The 20,791-nt window shown below is 35.1% G+C and overlaps 1 protein-coding gene and 1 pseudogene across 1 annotated transcript; both read right to left on the reverse strand.

Annotated features, from left to right (window-relative positions):
- Positions 1-2,795: 2,795 nt before the first annotated feature.
- On the reverse strand, positions 2,796-5,111 carry LOC120116087 (GDSL esterase/lipase At4g10955-like). Its single transcript, XM_039136636.1, has 2 exons — positions 5,075-5,111; positions 2,796-3,697 (listed from the first exon to the last, which is right to left on the reverse strand). The coding sequence occupies exon 2, from the start codon at positions 3,664-3,666 to the stop codon at positions 2,905-2,907; it is 762 nt and encodes a 253-aa protein (XP_038992567.1). The 5' UTR covers positions 3,667-3,697; positions 5,075-5,111; the 3' UTR covers positions 2,796-2,904.
- Positions 5,112-6,118: 1,007 nt separating this feature from the next.
- On the reverse strand, positions 6,119-17,462 carry LOC120116086 (annotated as a pseudogene).
- Between the last annotated feature and the right edge of the window lie 3,329 nt (positions 17,463-20,791).

Raw genomic sequence — 20,791 nt, forward strand, 5'->3', positions numbered from 1 at the left:
AAAAGTTATATTTTTAATCTTTTACATAATTCGAAAATACCGAATTATGGGGTTCCTAATTTAAAAGTTATTAAATTGAAAATATACTTTTTGTTGCCAAAGTTTTAAAAGGGTCTTATTACATTCATAGTAAAATGCAAAGTAAAAAACATCTTACGAGTAAGACTTACAAAAGAAAATTAAATGATCATTTAAAAATCTAAAAATATATTTTAAAAAATTAAGAAATAAACATGTAATTGTCGTTCTAATTATATTTGTGGAATTTTAACTTTCACGAGTAGTATACTGAATAATAATACATTTTTGAGATATATGGAGTTTTTTCTATGGTTAAACACATCTTTGCTTACAACTCTTTTCGAAGTTTTTCACTCTTAGCACTAATATGGCCTTCTATATATCACTCTCAAATAATTACACTTTTAAGTCCCCCTCATTTTCTCCCTTCTCCTAAAACTCACAAATTGGGCCTCTCCCCTAACAAGGCTCAAGTCTTTAACTAACAACTCAAAACACTAAAGTTTACTATTTATTAGCTTGTGTCAACTCTCAAGATTGACTTAGCAGGTCGTTACATGATTCAAAAGGATATAGATGTTCCACTAAAAGTAAAGTTATAAAAATTTGCAACAACTTTCTCATTGTGATGGAAAGGCAAAAAATTATTATCAAATTTTATGTTCTATATAGTTGAACAATTTTATATGATGTATTTGTTGCTTCCTCGTTTGTGTTAGATGATGGATTTATAGGTGAAAACATCTTTTGATTGAACAAACCATAAGAGGATTTCATGTTGCACAAGACAATTGTAGGTATAATGGTTTTGAGAAGTGTCGTAGCTGATTTTCGGGAGGAAGATCGATCAGTCTATTTTGAAAATAAAAGGATTTTTATGAAAATATGCGAGTCGCCACCAATCATTTTTAAGGTGAGATTAGAACACTATAAACCAAAGACCCTACACTTTCCTTCCGACCACCGCCTTGGTACCTAAAACTTACCAACTGCCACCAACGGTGGTTGGTTGAACCAAAGCTCAACCCCTAAAAAAGAACCTAACCTCTTTTCATCTAAACCCTAAAAAAAGAGCCCTCAACCCGACGCAAGCTCGACTTCTAACTCCGGCGACGACCTCTCGGCAATCCCGACGACCGGCGACCGACTAAGGGTAACAACTAACTCTCTTCTCTTTTTGTTTGGTTTTGAAAGAATAAAAAACGATTGCTGTGGGGAAAAAAGTTAACCTTTTGAGGAAAAAAGTTTGTTGTTATATTGCTTTGCTTTGCTTCAAATGGGGAAGAAGAGCGACCATATATTTTTCCAAATAAAGAGCTCCTTTTACACTGTATTGTTTTTCTTGCTGAAATAATCAAGAGCCCCCAAAAAAATGAAAATTTTGGGGTTTTATATTCATCCCTTTTTTACAAAATGTCAAAAACAAAAAAAAGACTATTTTTTCGTTCTTTTGTTTTGTGTGCTTGCATGTGTTGCTGACAACGTATGGAGGGGACCATTTGGCCGCATGCATGGCGAGGTGAGGAGCTGGCGTGGACCGTGGGGCTAATGCGCGTGAGGGGCTATTGGTGACTGATGTGGAAAGTGGACCACAAGTTGCTGGGACGTGGCTGTTGGAGAGTACGGCGGCGGCAGCTAAGGGTGGGAGCCCTAGGTTTTATCAAAATGTTTAGGATATGGGCTGATATGTTGTAATGGGCTTGGGTAAAATGTAGATGTCTATTTGAATTGGGTTATCGTAATGGGTTTTAATTTGGGTGGCATTTGGACTTGTAATTTAAATTTGGGTGATGTAATGAGTTAATTTAATTTGTAAATGGACATTTAATTTGGAATGAGTTTAATCATTTGAGTATTTGGCTTAATTTAGACTTTATACTTATGATGAACATCCATGGTTCCAAGCTCAACTAAGCCTAATTAAGCAAAGGTGTAAACTCATCATTCACAATCAAACTCCTTCCGCGCTCCCATCACATGTATAATTCCACGAACCACTTTCACCAGTGCCATCAATGTCACTTAAATTAATTTGACCTTTCGATCATCTGTAATATGATTTGAATTATCTGGACAAAATTAGTTCCATGACCATAATAAAATTGAGAAGGAATAGAGAGTCTAATTGGTCACATTGATTAATAACAAAAAGGATAAGATTTTCATTGATGATCGAAATTGTGTTATACATGATATTGCTTGTAGTGATACAGTTATGGGAAAATTCGATACTTAGTATAACCTTATCGATATGAAGACTAAGTTACCTCATATATCCAGATTTCGACAAGACTTGGATTCGGTTGGCTATCATTGTTAAAGCATACCCTTTTAAGGAGTTTCGTAGAAGTAGAAAACTTGGTTGTCAAGATGAAGAAATGATTTTTTTTGTTGAGTGTGTTTAAATTTGGGATTTTTTGTATCCAATTCCTTGCACGTTCATAATTCATGTCAAGATGATGATTATTAGAGTTTGATCTGAATTCAATCAAACTCAAATTAATAAAGTTATAAAATTAAAATAAAATTGATGAAGATAAGAAACCTAATTTGAATGAAAGTATGAAACATTTTTCTTTTATGTTGATTAATATAAAAAAAAAATCTTTGAGCAGATCTACATTAACTAAGTTTCTTATATAATAAGTAGCTATCTCTATAGATAGATACTAGAAATTAGGGTTAGAAGAAAAGTTACTTATAAGGATTTCTCTTATATTCAACCCTGGTATATGAGATGGCAACTACAAAAGGATTTTTAGCCAGTATTCTATTTCCCAGTGAATTCTGGCTTGTTAGCCTTGCAAGTCGCCCTGCTCCCATGTCTTCAAGCTTTCTCCTATGCTCGAAATAACCGATATATTCAGAACATATGGGATCAAGTTAATTCACAAATAGACACGGAATCCACCCAGATATTACAGCAAATGAATCCTCAATACCCTTTGAATTGTTGTGGTTATCACTTGCAGCAGCAAATGCAAGGCCGGCTTTGATTAAAGTTCCTGCAAATCGAAGTCCATGCCTCACTCTCTCATCTTTGACGACTCTCTCAATCGGAGGAGACACAAATGGGGGATTAAACAAAAAAGCTTCCAAGAAACTGCCTCTCTTCGCCATATTTTTTCCAGCAAGCATTGTAATGGCTGCCCCTAGGGAATGGCCGGCTAACCAGACATTTGAAGAACCAAACACTGGGGCCACAGCTTGAACAGCTTTCATGGCCATCTTAAAACGACTACTCTCATGAAGTCCATTTCGGATTACATTGAAATCCAAGTCGAGATCCCTAAAAATTGATCCTTCTTTCTTTAAAGTGGCTCGAAAGGCAAATACAAATTGAGGGCTTCCATCGATGGAACGATGATAGGTATAAGTCGGAGGATTGTATTGGTAAATGGCGCCGAAGATGCTGTTATCATCCTCATCGATTAGCTGATAAATCAATTTGAAGCTGAAAGCCTCCCACCATGGTGGCGCAAGGCATTGAGAACCTTGACGTTTCTCTTGTCGATCACTTTCCAGTATGTAAGCACATTTAACCAAGCAGGCTGATACGCACCTTCGATGGTCGGCGTTGTGCCAGTCAACGCTGCTAAGGTGTTTGGGTCCCCAGCGGCTAAAATCTTCACTTTCAGATCCCATTGTAACACTGGAAACTGTTGAGCTTTCTTGTCTGAAATTTTTCCTGCAATATTTTAAGGCAGTGAATTATGTATTGGATTTTTATGAAGATTTGAAATGATTTTGATGATATTTCATGAGTATATATTATCAACGAAATTGTTCATCTGAGGAATATGCTTCATGATCCCATCGGAAAAGCTTCCATGATGGATGTTTGTTCGGAATAATATTATCTCCGACGATTTTTTCCCCACAAGAAAAATCCCTAAAATTAGGAATCCTACTTCTAAAAATGATATAACATAGCAGCAGTTAGTTCTTCAATTTAACGACTTTTTAAATTATTATTTTTTTCATATTAATCCATAAGCTTTGGTTTCTTATCGTTTTAAGCAGCAAATTTAAAAATGAAATAAAACAAAAAACAAAATTAAGCAATCCCATGTTAAATTAGGGATAAAAGTCTATACAATTTACTTCAAAGTTTTCGTGTAATTCTTACGCTTTAACTTTAAATTATTAATTTTATCTAAAAATGCATCCACATGATATTTGTGAAAAACACGTGTCTATATGAGCATGAATTAAGTCAGACAACAACGCATGTATATTTATCTTGTATTCCATCTTTAAATGAGTATATGTTTAAAAAGATACATATATTCAATCATTGAATGAATATATGTTTAAAAAAGATATATTTAAATACTTTAAAAGTCTAACAATGTGATATTTAAAAATTCATGACAAAAATTGTTGATTTTGAGTTATCAAAGACATGTCTTAAATTTTGCTCAGACTCGTATCAGTATGATAGCTAAAGAAAATTTTAGATACTTGAAATTCTCTGTCAGTTGTTATTGTCTGAAATACTTGAAATTTGAATAATCAAAACTTCCTTTAATTATTATAATGACATGTGTTTAATTAAAATTTAGAACATGCATTTAATAGCTCAAAATCAATGTTTTTTGTCATAAGATTTTTTGAGTCTCACATTATTTAGATTTTTTTTACAAATGTTTGAATTAACAAACATGCATTCATTTAGTGATTGAAGAAAATAATCACTTATACGTTACTTATTAATAAAGCACATATGTATTAAGAAAAAATAAAGCAAGTACATTTAGTCGATTAAATTATTCATCTTTGTCTTACTCATGGATTCTGACTCATTAGGAGAATTCCCCTTCCTTCTCCTAGAGTATCCCTCCCCTCTAAATAAAATTATAGAATTAGATTTAAAATTTATTAAAAAATATTAAGAAAAATAAATAAACCGATAAGATGAAATTATAACTGCATAGTATCAAGTCAAAGAATAATGAAGGTTTTCCCATGATTTTGGGTTTCCCTCAAAGAATATAAACAATAAAAACAAAATAAAGCAAGTAATAATAAAGAGTGAAGGAAAGAAGATTACCAACAAAGATGAGATGAAGAGAAGTGAAATTTGTTTTGAGAGATGTTATCGTTGATGAGAACACCAATTTATAGATGGAAGATAATTCATATTTCCCCAAACCAATCCAAAGGTAGGAAAGAATAAGAATTGATACTATGCAGTTATAATTTCATCTTATCGGTTTATTTATTTTTCTTAATATTTCTTTTAATAAATTTTAAATGTAATTCTATAATTTTATTTAGAGGGGAGGGATACTCTAAGAGAAGAAAGGGGAGTTCTCCTAATGAGTCAGAACCCACGAGTAAGAGATCAATGACCTCGTAAGCATTTTTGGTAATGTTTGCTTGATGTCGATTCTCATTTTGACGATCAGATCAATGTTGAAATTGATAAATTTTGTGCCCGGCTCGTCCGCACATATATCAGTTGATAGGCTTGACTTGTGTCTGGTCTTTTCTTGGCTTCTTGATGTTGATTGTCTTCTGAGGTCTATGCTTTTTCATTTGCTTTCCTTGGTTCTTGGTCCTTTTGGGTTTAGAACCTGAGGTAGATCTAGATTTCACAATAATAGCCTTAAAAGAAAATTTATTAGAAAAGTTAGACGATTAACCTCTTCTATCTTCATGTGTCCTATCAATTCTTCTAGAGGAATGTCACTCTTCTTATGCTTCAACAAATTGTGATAGTCAGACTATAACTTTGGCAACTTCTCGATATAAACCATGGCTTGCAAAACCTCACATATTTGCATTCCTTCGACGAGTACGCCAGCAACCAACTTCTCGTAATCATGGACTTGAACCATGATGGACTTGTCATCTCGAACTTGAGTCAATCAGAAAATAAATACAAAAAACATTATAATGGCTTAACCCTAGGGTTTGCCTGACGCATACCATAAATTTAACATGTTTTACTTTTCTCTAATTATGACAGTAAGCAAGAGTACAATTTCCTACAGCAGTCCATACAAATCCATAACACCAATCAGTTAACTTTAACCACCAGAGTTGTCTACCATTTTATGATCACTAAGATGACATCAAACTCAAAACAATACTTAGTACCCATAGTTGGAGCCATAAACAGAGCCATACCCTCCAGGGTGACCCGGATTGGAAGGAGGTGATGCATATACAGAACCATGTGCTGCATAAGGATTATAGGTTTGGTCTGGGACCCCACCTGCTTGCGCCTGAGGCTGAGCCGCTGCAGCAGCATCAGCCATGAAATTCTGCAACATGGTAATTAGTATTATATCCCCAGACCATCAAATTCTATACAACTCTCAACACATTTCATACAAGGCCGTCATGATTAACTACTCGATCACATTCCACTCAGCAAGATATATGGGAATTAGGTACCACAATCATCATTTCAAGGAAATAAGGACAAAGAATATTGCCTGTATCAGTGGCTGAGCAGTTTGAACTTGTGAAGCAGTTCCACTTATTTCAACTGTCATTTCACCAAGGACACCCCGAGTTTCTTGAATGGTGACAATCGCCCCACTAGCACGTCGAATATAACTAATACTTGCACCAGCTGTCCCAATAACAGCATCAGCATAAGAAAGCGGAATTTGCATTTGCTGAGTGACCTATAAAGAGAAAACACAGAACTTTACTATTTGGTCTTGTTCGATAATCACAACCATTCACGGACAAAAACTTTGCAGGACTGGGAAGTCGTCGTTAGAACAAAAAACCATAATAGTAGCCGAGTATGGAGAATAGAGACCGTCATATAAGTTGCAGTATAGAATTACCTGAGTTATCATCGATGGTGCATTTTGGAGATTTGAAGATCCATGGGCACCCATTGGCGCTTCTCTTTCATATGCAGAGATACCCTGATGTGGCTGCTTCTCCATATGAGTATATCAGCAGAAGGGTAGTAATTATCAAGTTGCCGAGGAGGCGGTATGTACTGAGGATTATGTCCATAACCAGCACCTACATTAGCATTTGGTGGGACACCTTGAAGGTGGACCCCAAGATTGGTGAGGTGACATGTGGTCCATCTGATGATTAGACCTTTGCATCTGGTGGAAACACGAAACAGATTTTCAATTATTTCATGCGATGAAGCACAATTAACCATTGGTCAACAATATTGAATCCTCACATGCATTTCAAATAATGGAATTATACTGTGGTCCACTAAGAACTTCCGGAGATGAGTTGCAATTAGCTCCACCGCTTGTGTACACTATTGCGTCTCCAACAACTTCGACAACCCTATCATCCTGAAGAGCAAAGACAGGAAGGTATTCTGCAGCATTTCACTTTATTCAACATAGAGAAACAGAAAATTAGTGTCAAATCATGCAAAGCACAAAACAAAATTACAAACAAAGTCCTTCGAACAAAATGATAATTGAATATAATCAGAGAAAATAACCTCAGTGACCGAAAATGTATTATAATATCGATTTTAACCACTTTTTCTGGATTTGCGAAAATGACCAACAAATTCGCAACGCGAACTCCAATTTCGCAACCCAGTTTCCAAATTCGCAACAAAGAAGTCAAATTCGCAACACTGAATTTCAAATTCGCAACTGAATTTCAAATTCGCAACTCATTTTTCGAATTCGCAACACGAATTTAATTTCGCAACAGGTTTTAGTTTCGCAACACAAATCTTTTGGGTATATAATTACGCAGCAGCAGCAACTTATAACTTAAATCGCAACTCATTCCATCTCCATCTATCACTCTCTCCGACGACATCCGTTCCTATATCTAACGACATCCTTCCCCATCTCTAATTTTTTTTACATAATTTTATTTATATATAATTTTTCAATGATTTCTCTCCCAAATTATCAACTATCAACTTAAATCTCAATACATATTCTGCGGCGTTTGTAAGAAAACGCCGGTAAAAATAAAAATCTACTGCGGCGTTTTTGTAGAAAACGCCGCTAAACATCAACTACTATTGCGGCGTTTTAATGATAAACGCCGCTAAATATCAATACCTTTTGCGGCGTTTGTTGAAAAATCGCCGCTATATGTTGTAACATATTGCGGCGTTTTTTGTTGAAAAACGCCGCAAACTTTAGCGGCGCTATTTTTAGCGGCGCTTTTAGCGGCGTTTTTTTTTACGCCGTATGTGTTTTTAGCGGCGTTTAAAAACGCCGCTAGAAGTAAAAAAAATGCCGCAATAAGCCACTTTTGCTGTAGTGCTAACTTAGTGATGATATGTAGTTTATAGCTCGTTTGTTTAGTAAATTAATTTACAATTTGTAGAATGAAATCATCTAATGTTGATCATGTTTGGATATATTTGTGTTTTGGAGGGTCATGGAAGAATGTTCATGGTGTTTTACAATATGTGCCTTTACCCATGAATCTTCAACTAAAACTGTCATTAAAAAAGTTAACTTATGAAACTCTAATGTTACGTGTTGCAAAGAAATTGAATTTAGAGCCTCTAAGTGGATTTAGGCTATCTTATCAGAGAAAAGGTAAAGTTTATTTGTTAACCGACAATGAAGATGTTGAACGATTCATTGCTTACATTAGTGTTTCGTAAGAAGATGATGTTACATTGTATGTTGTTGAACCTAGAAGTAGTGAAGTTGGGTCAGTAGCGGGTAGTAATCAACTAAGTTCTTCAACCCCAGTTTATGGTGCTCACAATGTACAATGTTGTTTTCAACCTCAAAATTTAATGGTTCCACCATAATTTCATCACCAAGAAAATTTTGTTTCACCACATTTCCAATACCAAACACAATCTCAAAACCCACAACATTTTCCTAATCCAAATCCCAATTAACTTTCAGCACCAAATTCCAGTTTTCGTATTGACCAGTTAGACGATTATGAGCCAACAGAAAAAATTGTGAGTACTAGTCAGTATTCGAAATTTGATCTTGGTCAATACTCAGATTTTGATGATGTTTCAGAAGAAGAAACAGACACTGCGTGTAATGATTTTGATATTGGTCAATACCCGAATTTTGATGATGAAACAGCCATTGCCGAGGAAGATGTTGTTGATGATAATAAGGAGGAAGTTACGACTGTGAATGAACATGTTGAACATCCATTCTGTAATTCATATAACCCTGAAGAAAAAAAAGAAGAAGAAGTCCTCGAAGAAAAGAAAAAGAAGAAAATGCCACGGGAGTATAACTGGGATATGCCAGAATTACTTCAGATACCGGAAGAAGATAGCAGTTGATTGTTACACAAAAGTTATTCGTATCAAGAAAGATGATTGTTTTGATACAAAGGAAGACTTGAAGATAGCTTTGTATACGAAATGTGTGGAAGATGGCTATCAACTAAAAGTTAACAAATCAAGCAAAGATCGTTTCGAAACAAAGTGTATGATTGACAAAAACTGTACGTGGCGTATGATTGCAAAGAGGATAAAAGATTGCAAAATGTTTCAAGTTGGGATTTTTATTGATAAAGATACATGTTCAAGAACCCAAGTTTTTCCTCACCATAGATAGGAAAACAAAAAGGTGTTGGGTGGTTTTCTGGCTGAGTTAATGTTTTTGAATGGAAGAGTATATCAGAGACATGAAATTATGACTGACATGAATGCTCGGTTCAAGATTAGTATCTCATATTCTCAAGCTTGAAGAGCCAAATGTTATGCCTTGGAATTGTTGAGGGGGTCTCCAGAAGCATCGTTTGCCCAACTGCCGGCTTATTGTCACAATTTAAAGCTGAAAAATCCTGGGTCGGTAACTCATATCAAAACAGATAGAGATGGATGCTTTGAGTTGTTGCTTATCACCATTGGTGATGCGGTTAGTAAATCAATATAATTTTGTTAACTCATTTTTGTTAGTTACATGCATTTCACATTTAAATGATTATATGTCTTGTGTATATTATTTTGTAGATTCGTTCGTTTATTACTTATATGCGCCCAGTTATTATAGTTGATGAATCACATTTGAAAGGTCGATACCTTGGTGTAAACTTATTTGCAGTAGCCATGAATGCTAATAATGGGATACTGCCAATAACTTACGGGGTTGGCAAATCTGAAACCTCTGATTCATGGACATGGTTTATGGGGCATCTTAGGGATTGCATATGTCCTATTAGAAATCTGACAATCATATCTGATAGGGCAAACTCAATTGACAACGCTGTTAGAAGGTGTTTCCCAGATGCTTTTCATGGACTTTGTGGTGTTTATTTGTACATAAATCTAAAATCAATGTCTGTTGGTATAAAAAATCACAAATGGACATACTGGAAGGCTGTAAAAGCTTATCGGGAAGTGGATTTTAATAAGCATATAAATTGTTTAAGACGTGTTTTGCCTCAATGTGCCCAAACACTAGAAGATGTCGGGTTTGAAAGATGGTCAAGAGTACATCAACTTGGAGCAAGATATGGTTTCATGACGTCTAATAGTGCAGAATCAATCAACGCTCTAAGTCGTCATTCCCAGAAATTACCCATTACTATGTTAATGGAGTATTTTCGAGCCTCTATTCACAGTGGTACTACAAGAAAAGAAACCATGCATGTATTAATTCTTTAAATTCGTAACTTATCATATATTTTACTAAGTATTATTTATTTAAATTTACAGGAATATTGGAACGTCGTGTTACACCATGGACTGAAAAAAAGATAACGAAACGTGTTGTGAAGTCAACGTCATGGAGAGTTGAACCATGTTCAAACACTTTGTTTGAAGTATTGGATAAATAACTTAAATAGGCTTGCCGATCTAAATGCAAAGACATGTAGTTGTAAGAAATGACAAATTCGCAACGCGGAAGTCAAATTCGCATTGTGATTTTTGCGTTGCGATAGTCAAATTCGCAACGCGAAAGTCAAATTCACAACGCGATTATCGCGTTACGATTGTTGCGAAAGTCAAATTCGAAACGTGAAATCGCAAACCGAAAATCGCAACGCGAATTTGACTTTCGCGTTGCAAATTTGATTTTCGCGTTGCGAAAGTGTACCTTCAACATGTCTTTTTTGCCTTCAACATAATGCAGATTGAATAAATAAACAACAAATCAACTTTTACAAATCAATTAAACAAGCAAAAAACAATTCTTATTTACACATCAATTAAACAAATCAACTTTTACAAATCAATTAAACAAGCAAAAAATAATTCTTATTTCCTCATCAATTAAACAAATCAACTTTTACAAATCAATGTAAAATTCAATTAAACAAGAAAAAAAAGTGTACCCGAGACAATTGTTTATGCACAAATACATCAATTTCACACAGCTCACTTCATGATTAACCTGCAGAAACCAAACATTTGCTCAAACAACACTTTCTACACATCTAAAACCAATAAACAGCAAATTATTGAATTCTAGGTACTTAACCAAACATTTTTAAACCAACAAAGGGTATATATGTTAACAACACTTGCTCAAACTTACCAATTGTTTATGCACAACTTTCAGTACGCGGATGCAGGTAGGCAGCGTCTCGCATATATCGCTCTAGCCATAAAATGCCGAAACCACAAGCCTACTGCATATCTATCTCTATATGTGGGAGGTAGAAACTGTTTACTTCCTGTCGTCAAACGTTCCAAGCACATGCATACGAGAGGACCACAATTCCCTCTGGCTCCCTCCGTTTGTTGTGGCGCGGTCTCGTCTCTGATCATTGTAACTTTGAACTTTTTTGGCTTCTTGTTTCCAAAATTAGTCCAATAATCAATTGTATTCAAGTATTTCGCCAAATGAGCGCTCCATCCCTTACAAATAATATCTCTCAAATCAGACAATGGTATGTAATTTAACATGCTGTCAAATATTATTGTCTTCAGGGATGGGAGCTGAATCTCGAGGAGAAGCCAATGACGACGTTCCAAAACAGGGATAAACACCTACAATCATAAATAATTGCGTACATCAAATAAAAGACGTTCCAAAACAGGGATAAATACCTTTAAAATATTCAAAAAATAAATACTAACCTTATCGACCTCCCACCACGCAGGATAAAGTTTAGCTTTTCCATTACCCAATATATATGAAGCATCTCTCGGATCCTTCAAGTGAGCTACGTGAAAAGACGTCGGCATAATAGTCCATCGAGTATTTTTTTATTTTCTTCAATTTCCTTATTATTAGAAGACTTGACACCCATGCATCAATATGGTGTTTTATAAAAAATACATATATTAGTGAATTTATTAATAAATTTAAAAAAATTAATCAAAATGCAATATAATAAGAATATAAGACTTACCACCCTTCGAGATAGCCATTATCTTCAACCCCTAATAAAATACTCCACCAAGACCGATCAAGAAACAAATGAATAACATCGTCGAGTTTCCATATGTCAGAATAACACCCCTTGCTCCGCTCATGTAGATAAAAATCAACTGCGGTCTTTGCCCAAATGGTATTATCTGTAACTGTGTCCGGTAGTGTTCTCCTCTCCTGCTGAGGAATGGTACTGGCTGGTAACACATACGAAAGCCAACTCGCATCCATCATATCGAGCACGGGAGGGGTTTATCAATATGTCGACATATGACGCCATGTGAATCGGGATCTTGAACGGTGGGAGGGACCTCTTGAACGATGACAGGGGACACTTGAACGGTGGGAGGGGCCTCTTGAACGATGATAGGGGCATCTTGAACGATAGGATATGCCTCTTGAACGATGACAGGTGCATCGGGCTTCTTCTTATGGAGTCTTGGTACTAGTGGGGTGAAAGGAGACGTAATGGCACATGCACGACGTCTGATGCGTGAACCCTGTCGTGTAAAAAAAACCCGACATAAAGCATCTACCTTATCGGGCTGCTAAAAATAAATTAATACATAAATCAGTAAATAAATAAATAAATAATGTCAAAAAAGGTTATTTGTATTTTTAGTATAGTATTAAACAAATTTACCTCATTGCGTAGAGTATGAACCTCATTCTGCAATGATGAAACAATCTCACGTAGAGCGGCTACCTCATCACGTAAAGTATATACCTCACCACGTAGCGCACCATTGTCATCGCGTAAAACATCCACCTCACCACGTAAAGACCGTACCTCATCACGTAGCGCACCATTGTCTTCACGTAAAGTACCAACCTCATGACGCAAAGTACCGACCTCATCACGTAACTCTCCTAACTCATCCAGTGGAAGTGGAGAACAGGGAGATAAATATCGTGGTCTCTTTGCCGGTCGCCTATCATGAGGTGATGGTAGAGAAGAGGCTCGATGATGTGATGGAATAAGTGATGGTGGAGGTGGAGAAGAGGTTCCATCAGGTGATGGCTCCGGGTGTCGAGCTGTATAATCGGCCCGATCAGGTGATGGCTCTTGAAGTAGGGGTGCTCATCATCCGTCCCATCAAAAAACCGCTTACTAGCTTGCCACCAATCAGTGGCAAGCTCAACCTCTGTGGGTGTCAGCCTCTGTAATGGATAGTTGGCCTCCTAACAATATAAAAGCTCAAACAAAGTTAAACGTGTACTAGTAATAACTTGTTTATATATGGTAGTATTTGTGTGTTAACTTACATCATTCATCGTCGTATATGGTATTAACTCTTCTCAATCCAACAGGCGGATCCTCCTCCAGGTAATAGCCCTAGGAATATCATTTGAATTTTTTATCGCATGCTGGGGAAAGCCTCAAATATCCAAATCTACAAACAATATAATACACAAACATCAATAATTGTTAAATAATTAATTATAAAGTTGGAAACATTATATAGAAATTCTTACCTTAAAGGCCCAAATAAAGCCTGCCAAAGTGTATTTAGAACCATCGCCCCGCAAACTTTTTCGGTTCTCAAAGGCATACGACAACTTCTTCCAGGTAGCTTTTCATAGATATGAACCCCACGGAAACAGGTTCATGCATTTAGGTCCTCTACCAATAATATTAGGTCCTCAAAAATAGGTTGTATGCCCTCTTTGCCTAAAAAGTCGGCATGTAAAAGTAATAAATGGCATACTCGGACAACATCAAGGTCATCCATCCGAGTAAAACCATCTTTAACAAATAATCTCTTCAAGTCGTCGACGTGTAAACTCGGCTTCTACTTTGCCAGCTCAGGAAAAACCCGAGATAACCATGATAGGCGGGAGATATGACTAGTGTACCGGGTTACTTCATCGTGTCCGAAGCGTAGACCAGTGATTAAGCAAAACTCCTCCCGCCCTAAACAAGTTTACGCCGGAGGAAAATGAAACCATATCTCTTCATCACCACGTTGTATCTTCTCGGGTATATCGTTAGTCATGGTCTGAAGAAACAAATGTGTCAACATAGCATCTCCACCCGGATGTTGTACTTTCAGCCATGGCCCGAAGCAAGTATCCTCAAACAATTTTCTTTGTAGAGGTGTAAGCGTCGACACAATTTTAGTGGCTAGGCTTAATTTATTCCTTAAGGTCAATTGAGCCGAAATTTTTTTTCGCAAAAACAATAAACATACCAAGTTAGATATACCAAAAACTACAAATTATACACTATAAACAGACATGATATTAAACAGTGAAAACAAAACCAAATATAATTCAAACTAGCACGGTATTCACCCAAGTCATTATTTCATCATAGTTCACAAAATGCATCAGATAACATTCCAGAAGTAAGCACTTATAAAACATTAAAAGGATAACATATAGGTTTAGTGCAGGTTCAAGGACACCATAAAGAGTAGTAGTTTATTCTTGAAACTTAAATTTGCAACATTGTGAAGTTAGTATTTGTCTTTGTTTTTTTGTTTAAGTAATGCAATTCATTCAAGTTTCAATTTGCAGAAGAATAGTAGTTTCTGAAACTTAAATTCGCAATGCGAAAATGAAAATTGCAACGCGAACATGAAAATCGCAACGCGAAAATGAAAATCGCAACGCGAAACTAAATTTGCGTTGTGATTTTCGTGTTGCGATTTTCATTTTCGTGTTGCGAATTTAAGTTTCAAAAACTATTCTTCTGTAAATTGAAACTTGAATGAATTGTATTTCTTCAACAAAAAGACAAATACTAACTTCACAGGGTTAAAGACTAAACAGTTTAGCAGTATTGGCAGCAACCGAATGAATTTACTAAGCAATCTAAGTGAAATGGTTAATCTATATATTGAAATTACCAGTAAATTTATCATCAACATAAGAAAAATCTAATAATAATACAAAAAATTCAAAATAAAAATAAGAGATTAAAAAAACTAACCCTCGGTGGTAGATTTTCCATTTCTGACTGTGAATGATTGTGAGGGTTGCTATGAGAGATGGAGATAGACAGATTTCGTCGGAGATGGGGACGGATTACGTCGGAGATGGGGATGGATGTCGTCGTAGAGAGTGAGAGATGGAGATGGGACTGAGTTGTAATTTAGGGTTTTATGTTATGATTTGCGATAATACTGTTTACATTTGTGTTGCGAAATTAATATTGCGAAAATAAACGCGCTTTGACTTATGTGTTGCGAATTTGACTTATGTGTTGTGAATTTGACTTCAGTGTGCGAATTTAGAAAATCGCAACGCGAATTTAGAAAATCGCAATGCGATTCACATATTCGCGTTGCGAATTTGGAAACTGGGTTGCAAAATTGGAGTTCGCGTTGCGAATTTGTTGGTCATTTTCGTAAATTCAAAAAAAAATTGTTAAAATCGTATATTATAAGGTTTTTTCGGTTACTGAGGTTATTTTCTCATATAATCAAAGGATGCCAAAACTAAACTTCAAATTATCAGCAATGTTAAATTAAGAATAACATTTGAAAATAGTTTATGTGGATTGATCATTAAAAGCTTTATTCTTTCAGCAACAATAAGTACAAAGGAAATGGTAGAAACTGTAAGAAACAGAATCTTAAGAAGAATACATGCTCCAAGAACTCTAACAATACAATTAGAAGATTCTTGAATGGATTTGACAGTTGTTTTCCAATCAAACTTCCAGCTTGTGAGGCAGGGACTAGCAGCCTTGTTGAAACCTTTGTTCCCACAGCTGTAGGTACATGAGATGGATCGCCCTCCAAACCATCAACAATTCGTTTATGGACCCTCAAAAGCCCATCCATAGCAGGTGGAAGGGGAGAATCAGGCTCGTCCTTGGCAGATACCATTACCTGTTCACAAGAAGAAGAAAAAAAACAGCAGCAGCACACAGACAAAGTGTTACGATTCACAGTATGAAAAAAAAGTGTATGGGAATAGAAATTAATAAACTAATACAAACCCCAATTCTTAAATCCCATCAGCAAATATAAAGCATACTATATTGAATAGGTGAAACAAATGCTATACTTGACCAGATTTGATATTAACATAACATTGAACTCCTTTCGTTTAAAAATAAAATTACATGAGTTTCTTCAGCAATGGTACAAACTTTTACTGGAATTGTTCAATTTCAGCAGGGTTACAACTTTTTCTTAGTTGAGTTACATTTCTTCAATATAACGTCGAAAGAATCCATGCAAACTACTAGCCTTGTCTGCAGTAAGGGAACGCTTACAAATCAAGTTGTTTTTACCTGTTAAGTTTTGCAAGTTCATAGGTTATGAGTTTTATTAGAGACTATATCATATGCGCAATGAAATATGTTATTAAGACAGTTTTTACATGAATTTGTATATATTTAGACCATATTCTTTTAGGCATATTTATGATGATTCCACATAAGAATTTAATTTTAGCTTCATTTCCACGGATTAAAAAGCCATTTCCACAGGTTCCTTTTTAGAGTTTCTTTACTATCTGTGGCAAGACAGCAATTATCCAGGTTCTGGAGTTACCAGAGAGAAAGCAGATCTTGTTCGGGCAAGATTTGTCTGTTAATTCAGGTCAAACCTTCATAAATTTGAAACACTCGATGCTGATCCCTGCAATCTGGGACTTTGGTTCCTTAAAACTGGAGTCTGATTGATGTCAACTCCTTAACCTGCACTGACTCATTGTTGTTATTGCAAAGAAGGGCACCGTAGTTATATTTTATCGATTGCTTATGATCTTCCTTACAGTCTTCCTCAATTGCCCAAATCTTGAGAATGAAATCAGACAATGGGCAAGTAGTTCACTGCTAATGTGTTGTTAGTTTAAGGTTAGCCATAACAGTACTTTTTGTTCGAGTCTTTTCAATAAATTTTTGGAAACTTATAAGCAATGATGGATTTTTTCTTCTATGAAGATTCAGCAAAGACGGTTAGTCAGTTATATAAATGGGTAAACTGTGCATTTAGTACCTAAATTATCAATTTTGATCTGTTTTAGTGTCTAAGCTTTTATTTATTTCATAATCATACCTAATGTTTAGTTTTTGTTTCATTTTAGTATCTCAACATTAAAAACTTAAAGGACAGGCTCATCAGCCACCACGTCTACAGTCGTCGGTTGTTGCATTTGTTGGTCGATGAAGCTAAAATTTTCAGCCCACACCTTTACGACCATCCTTTCACGGGGAAACGCTTCAATCTCCCCAAATCAACAATGGACTCTTCGATTTCTTCATCCTCCGATCTCCATGATCCATAATCCAATGGGCCTAAAACTGTAATATGTTGGTTGACTCGTAATTCTGTCGTGGTCCACCGTTTAGATTGGTCGTTCTTCCATCGAAGCTATGCCACGTCAGCCTGTCCATTAAGTTTTTAATGGTGGGATAATAAAATGAAACAAAAATAAACGTTATGTATGATTTAAAAAAAAATGAAAGTTTAGGTACTAAAATAGACCAAAACTAATAGTTTATGTACTAAATGCGTAGTTTGCCCTATATCAATTGATACCTTAAGTTGAATTTTTTTATATAAATATGAAATTAATACAAAGTAGTATATGTTCAAAAACTTTCAATCATTTGACAATTAAAGCTCATACCCTTGAGCCCTGACATACATGGTGTTTGAATCTAAAATCTCAAGAAATAATAATAAATCCCTTAACTACCGAGATCATTTAATTCGTGCGACATAGCGATAATTATGACATGTAAACATCAAATTTTTGTCTCAATTTTTATTCACGACACAGTCAATTTAATTTTTTTAAAATTGTTATTTTGTCCCAAATTGATACATAAAATTGGAAAAAATAAATTAGTATTTAATATTTAAAAAATAAAATAATATATAATGTTATTTTAATATTTCAATAACCAATTAAGTTATGGCATATGTCATCATTTTTATTGAATTATATCAATAATTTAATTTAGAGAAAATAACCTCAGTGACCAAAAATACCTTATAATATACGATTTTAACCAAATTTTTTTGGATTTGCCAAAATGACCAACAAAAACGCAATGCGATCGCTAATTCGCAACGCGATATCAGGTATCGCAAATCAGTTTCCAGATTCGCAATGCGAACTTCGACTATCGCATTGCGATTTACATATTCGCATTGCGATAGTCTAAGTTCGCGTTGCGATAGTCGAAGTTCGCATTGCGATTTTTCAAATTCGTTGTGATAGTCCAAGTTTGCGTTGCGATTTATTCCAAATTCGTTGCGATAGTCCAAGTTCGCGTTGCGATAGTCTCCAAGTTCGTTGCGATAGTCTCCAAATTCGTTGCGGTAGTCTCCAAATTCGTTACGATAGTCCAAAATCGCAACGACTGGTGGTATTGCATTTGTTTCTTAAGAAATTTCTCTAAAAAGATAGTATTCGCGCGGACGTGTAGAAGACATGTATTACCACGACCACGACCACGACCCGAGACGGACAACGGCGGCGGCGCTCGAGTGTCCCCCTTGTTCTCTATCACTCAACAAGGAAGTGGGAAAGCCAAGCCTTAAATATCATTCCCAATAGTGTTTCCAATACTATGTGGGATTGAGCATTACCAACACTTGTTCCCAATACTAATGAATTAAATCTTTAATCAAATAAATATCTCATAATTCATAACATTAGCATAATATATATCTATATTTGGTAACTGAAATAGTAGTAAGCATATACTAAAGAAGTTAATATTCCAATAAGAATCAAAGATTACATAAATTTTATGATCACATCACGATTTCCAAAATAAGTCAAAATAAATGTCTAAATGACACCATTAAAATAAATAAAAACTTTAATCTTTGACTATCTTTCAAGAATTTATTAATTATAGATTCATCAAAATAAACTAGAACACGATACAAAAAACTAAAACCAACTACATGATTAACCAAATACTGAATTCAAATTTAATAAAATAAACAGTACATAACTGTAATAAAAATTCTTAACCGTGCAATCAACAATCAATACAAATATATATTGTATACTTTACGAAATCATAATCAATGAAACTAAATTTAATCAATAATAGAATTTTACCTTATTGTTTTACTGTTGCACTCATGAAACACCATAATAAAAATTTGTACATTTATTTATCACCAAAGCACCAATAAATTATAACAACTATTATACTCATGAAACACCATAATTAACGCATAAGATAAATTCAAGTGTTGGGAACAAGTGTTGATAATGCTTAATCCCACATAATATTGGAAACACTATTGGGAATGGTATTTAAGGCTTGGCTTTCCCACTTCCTTGTTGAGTGATAGAGAACAAGGGGAACTCTCGCGCGCCGCCGCCGTCGCCGTCTGTCTCGGGTCGTGGTCGTGGTAATACGTGTCTTCAACACGTTCGCGCGAATACTATCTTTTTAGAGAAAATTCTTAAGAAACAAATGCAATACCACCAATCGTTGCGATTTTGGACTATCGCAACGAATTTGGAGACTACCGCAACGAACTTGGAGACTATCGTAACGAATTTGTAATAAATCGCAACGCGAACTTGAACTATCGCAATGAATTTGGAATAAATCGCAACGCAAACTTAGACTATCGCAACGAATTTGGAAAATCGCAACGCGAACTTCGACTATCGCAACGCGAACTTTGACTATCGCAATGCGAATATGTAAATCGCAATGCGATAGTCGAAGTTCACGTTGCGAATCTGGAAACTGATTTGCGATACCTGAGATCGCGTTGCGAATTAGCGATCGCATTGCGATTTTGTTGGTCATTTTGGCAAATCCAAAAAAAATTGGTTAAATCGTATATTATAAGGCATTTTTGGTCACTGAGATTATTTTCTCTTTAATTTATTATTGAGAATAGAAGTAAATAAAAGTATCAATTCAAGATATTTTTTCAAGTTAAAATACTAATTTAAGATCAAATAAACTTCATACATCATTTTGATAAAAATTATCAAAATCAGATGTTAATTTGTATAATAAACTTAAATAACTCATAAAACAAAATAACTCTACCTCTTCAAACCCACTAATTTAAGTTACATCTAATTTGTTTTAAAAATAATTAATTTCATCTATAATAATCCAGATGTATCATCTTTATAATTATCAATTAAAAAATTTATAATGATAAATTTTAATTCATAACCAAGTATTTGGCTCAAACTAAACTTTACTCCTAACTACTCTCTTTTCCCTTAAAACTTCATATTTTTTAACGTCATAGGAAACATAGACGCAATGAGAAAAAAAATCACTTTCCAACCATGATTTTAAATTTAATATCACTTATGGAATAGAAAGTCGTTTTTTCATTATTAAACCATTCCTGGATGGTACGTATCCTTATGACATCGTACCAAATATGTACCCATAAATCTTGTTTTCAATTTGGTCCATACATCTTGAGGAGCCCCCACATCTCACTTCCTTCATTAAGGGCACAAGAAAAGAGGGTCAATGGGCAAATGGTCCCTCCCTACCTAACCGAAATAGCCCATTCTCC

Source organism: Hibiscus syriacus, unplaced genomic scaffold (genome assembly GCF_006381635.1).
Source record: "Hibiscus syriacus cultivar Baekdansim isolate YM2019G1 unplaced genomic scaffold, ASM638163v2 tig00110283_pilon, whole genome shotgun sequence".
Classification (NCBI taxonomy): Eukaryota; Viridiplantae; Streptophyta; class Magnoliopsida; order Malvales; family Malvaceae; genus Hibiscus; species Hibiscus syriacus.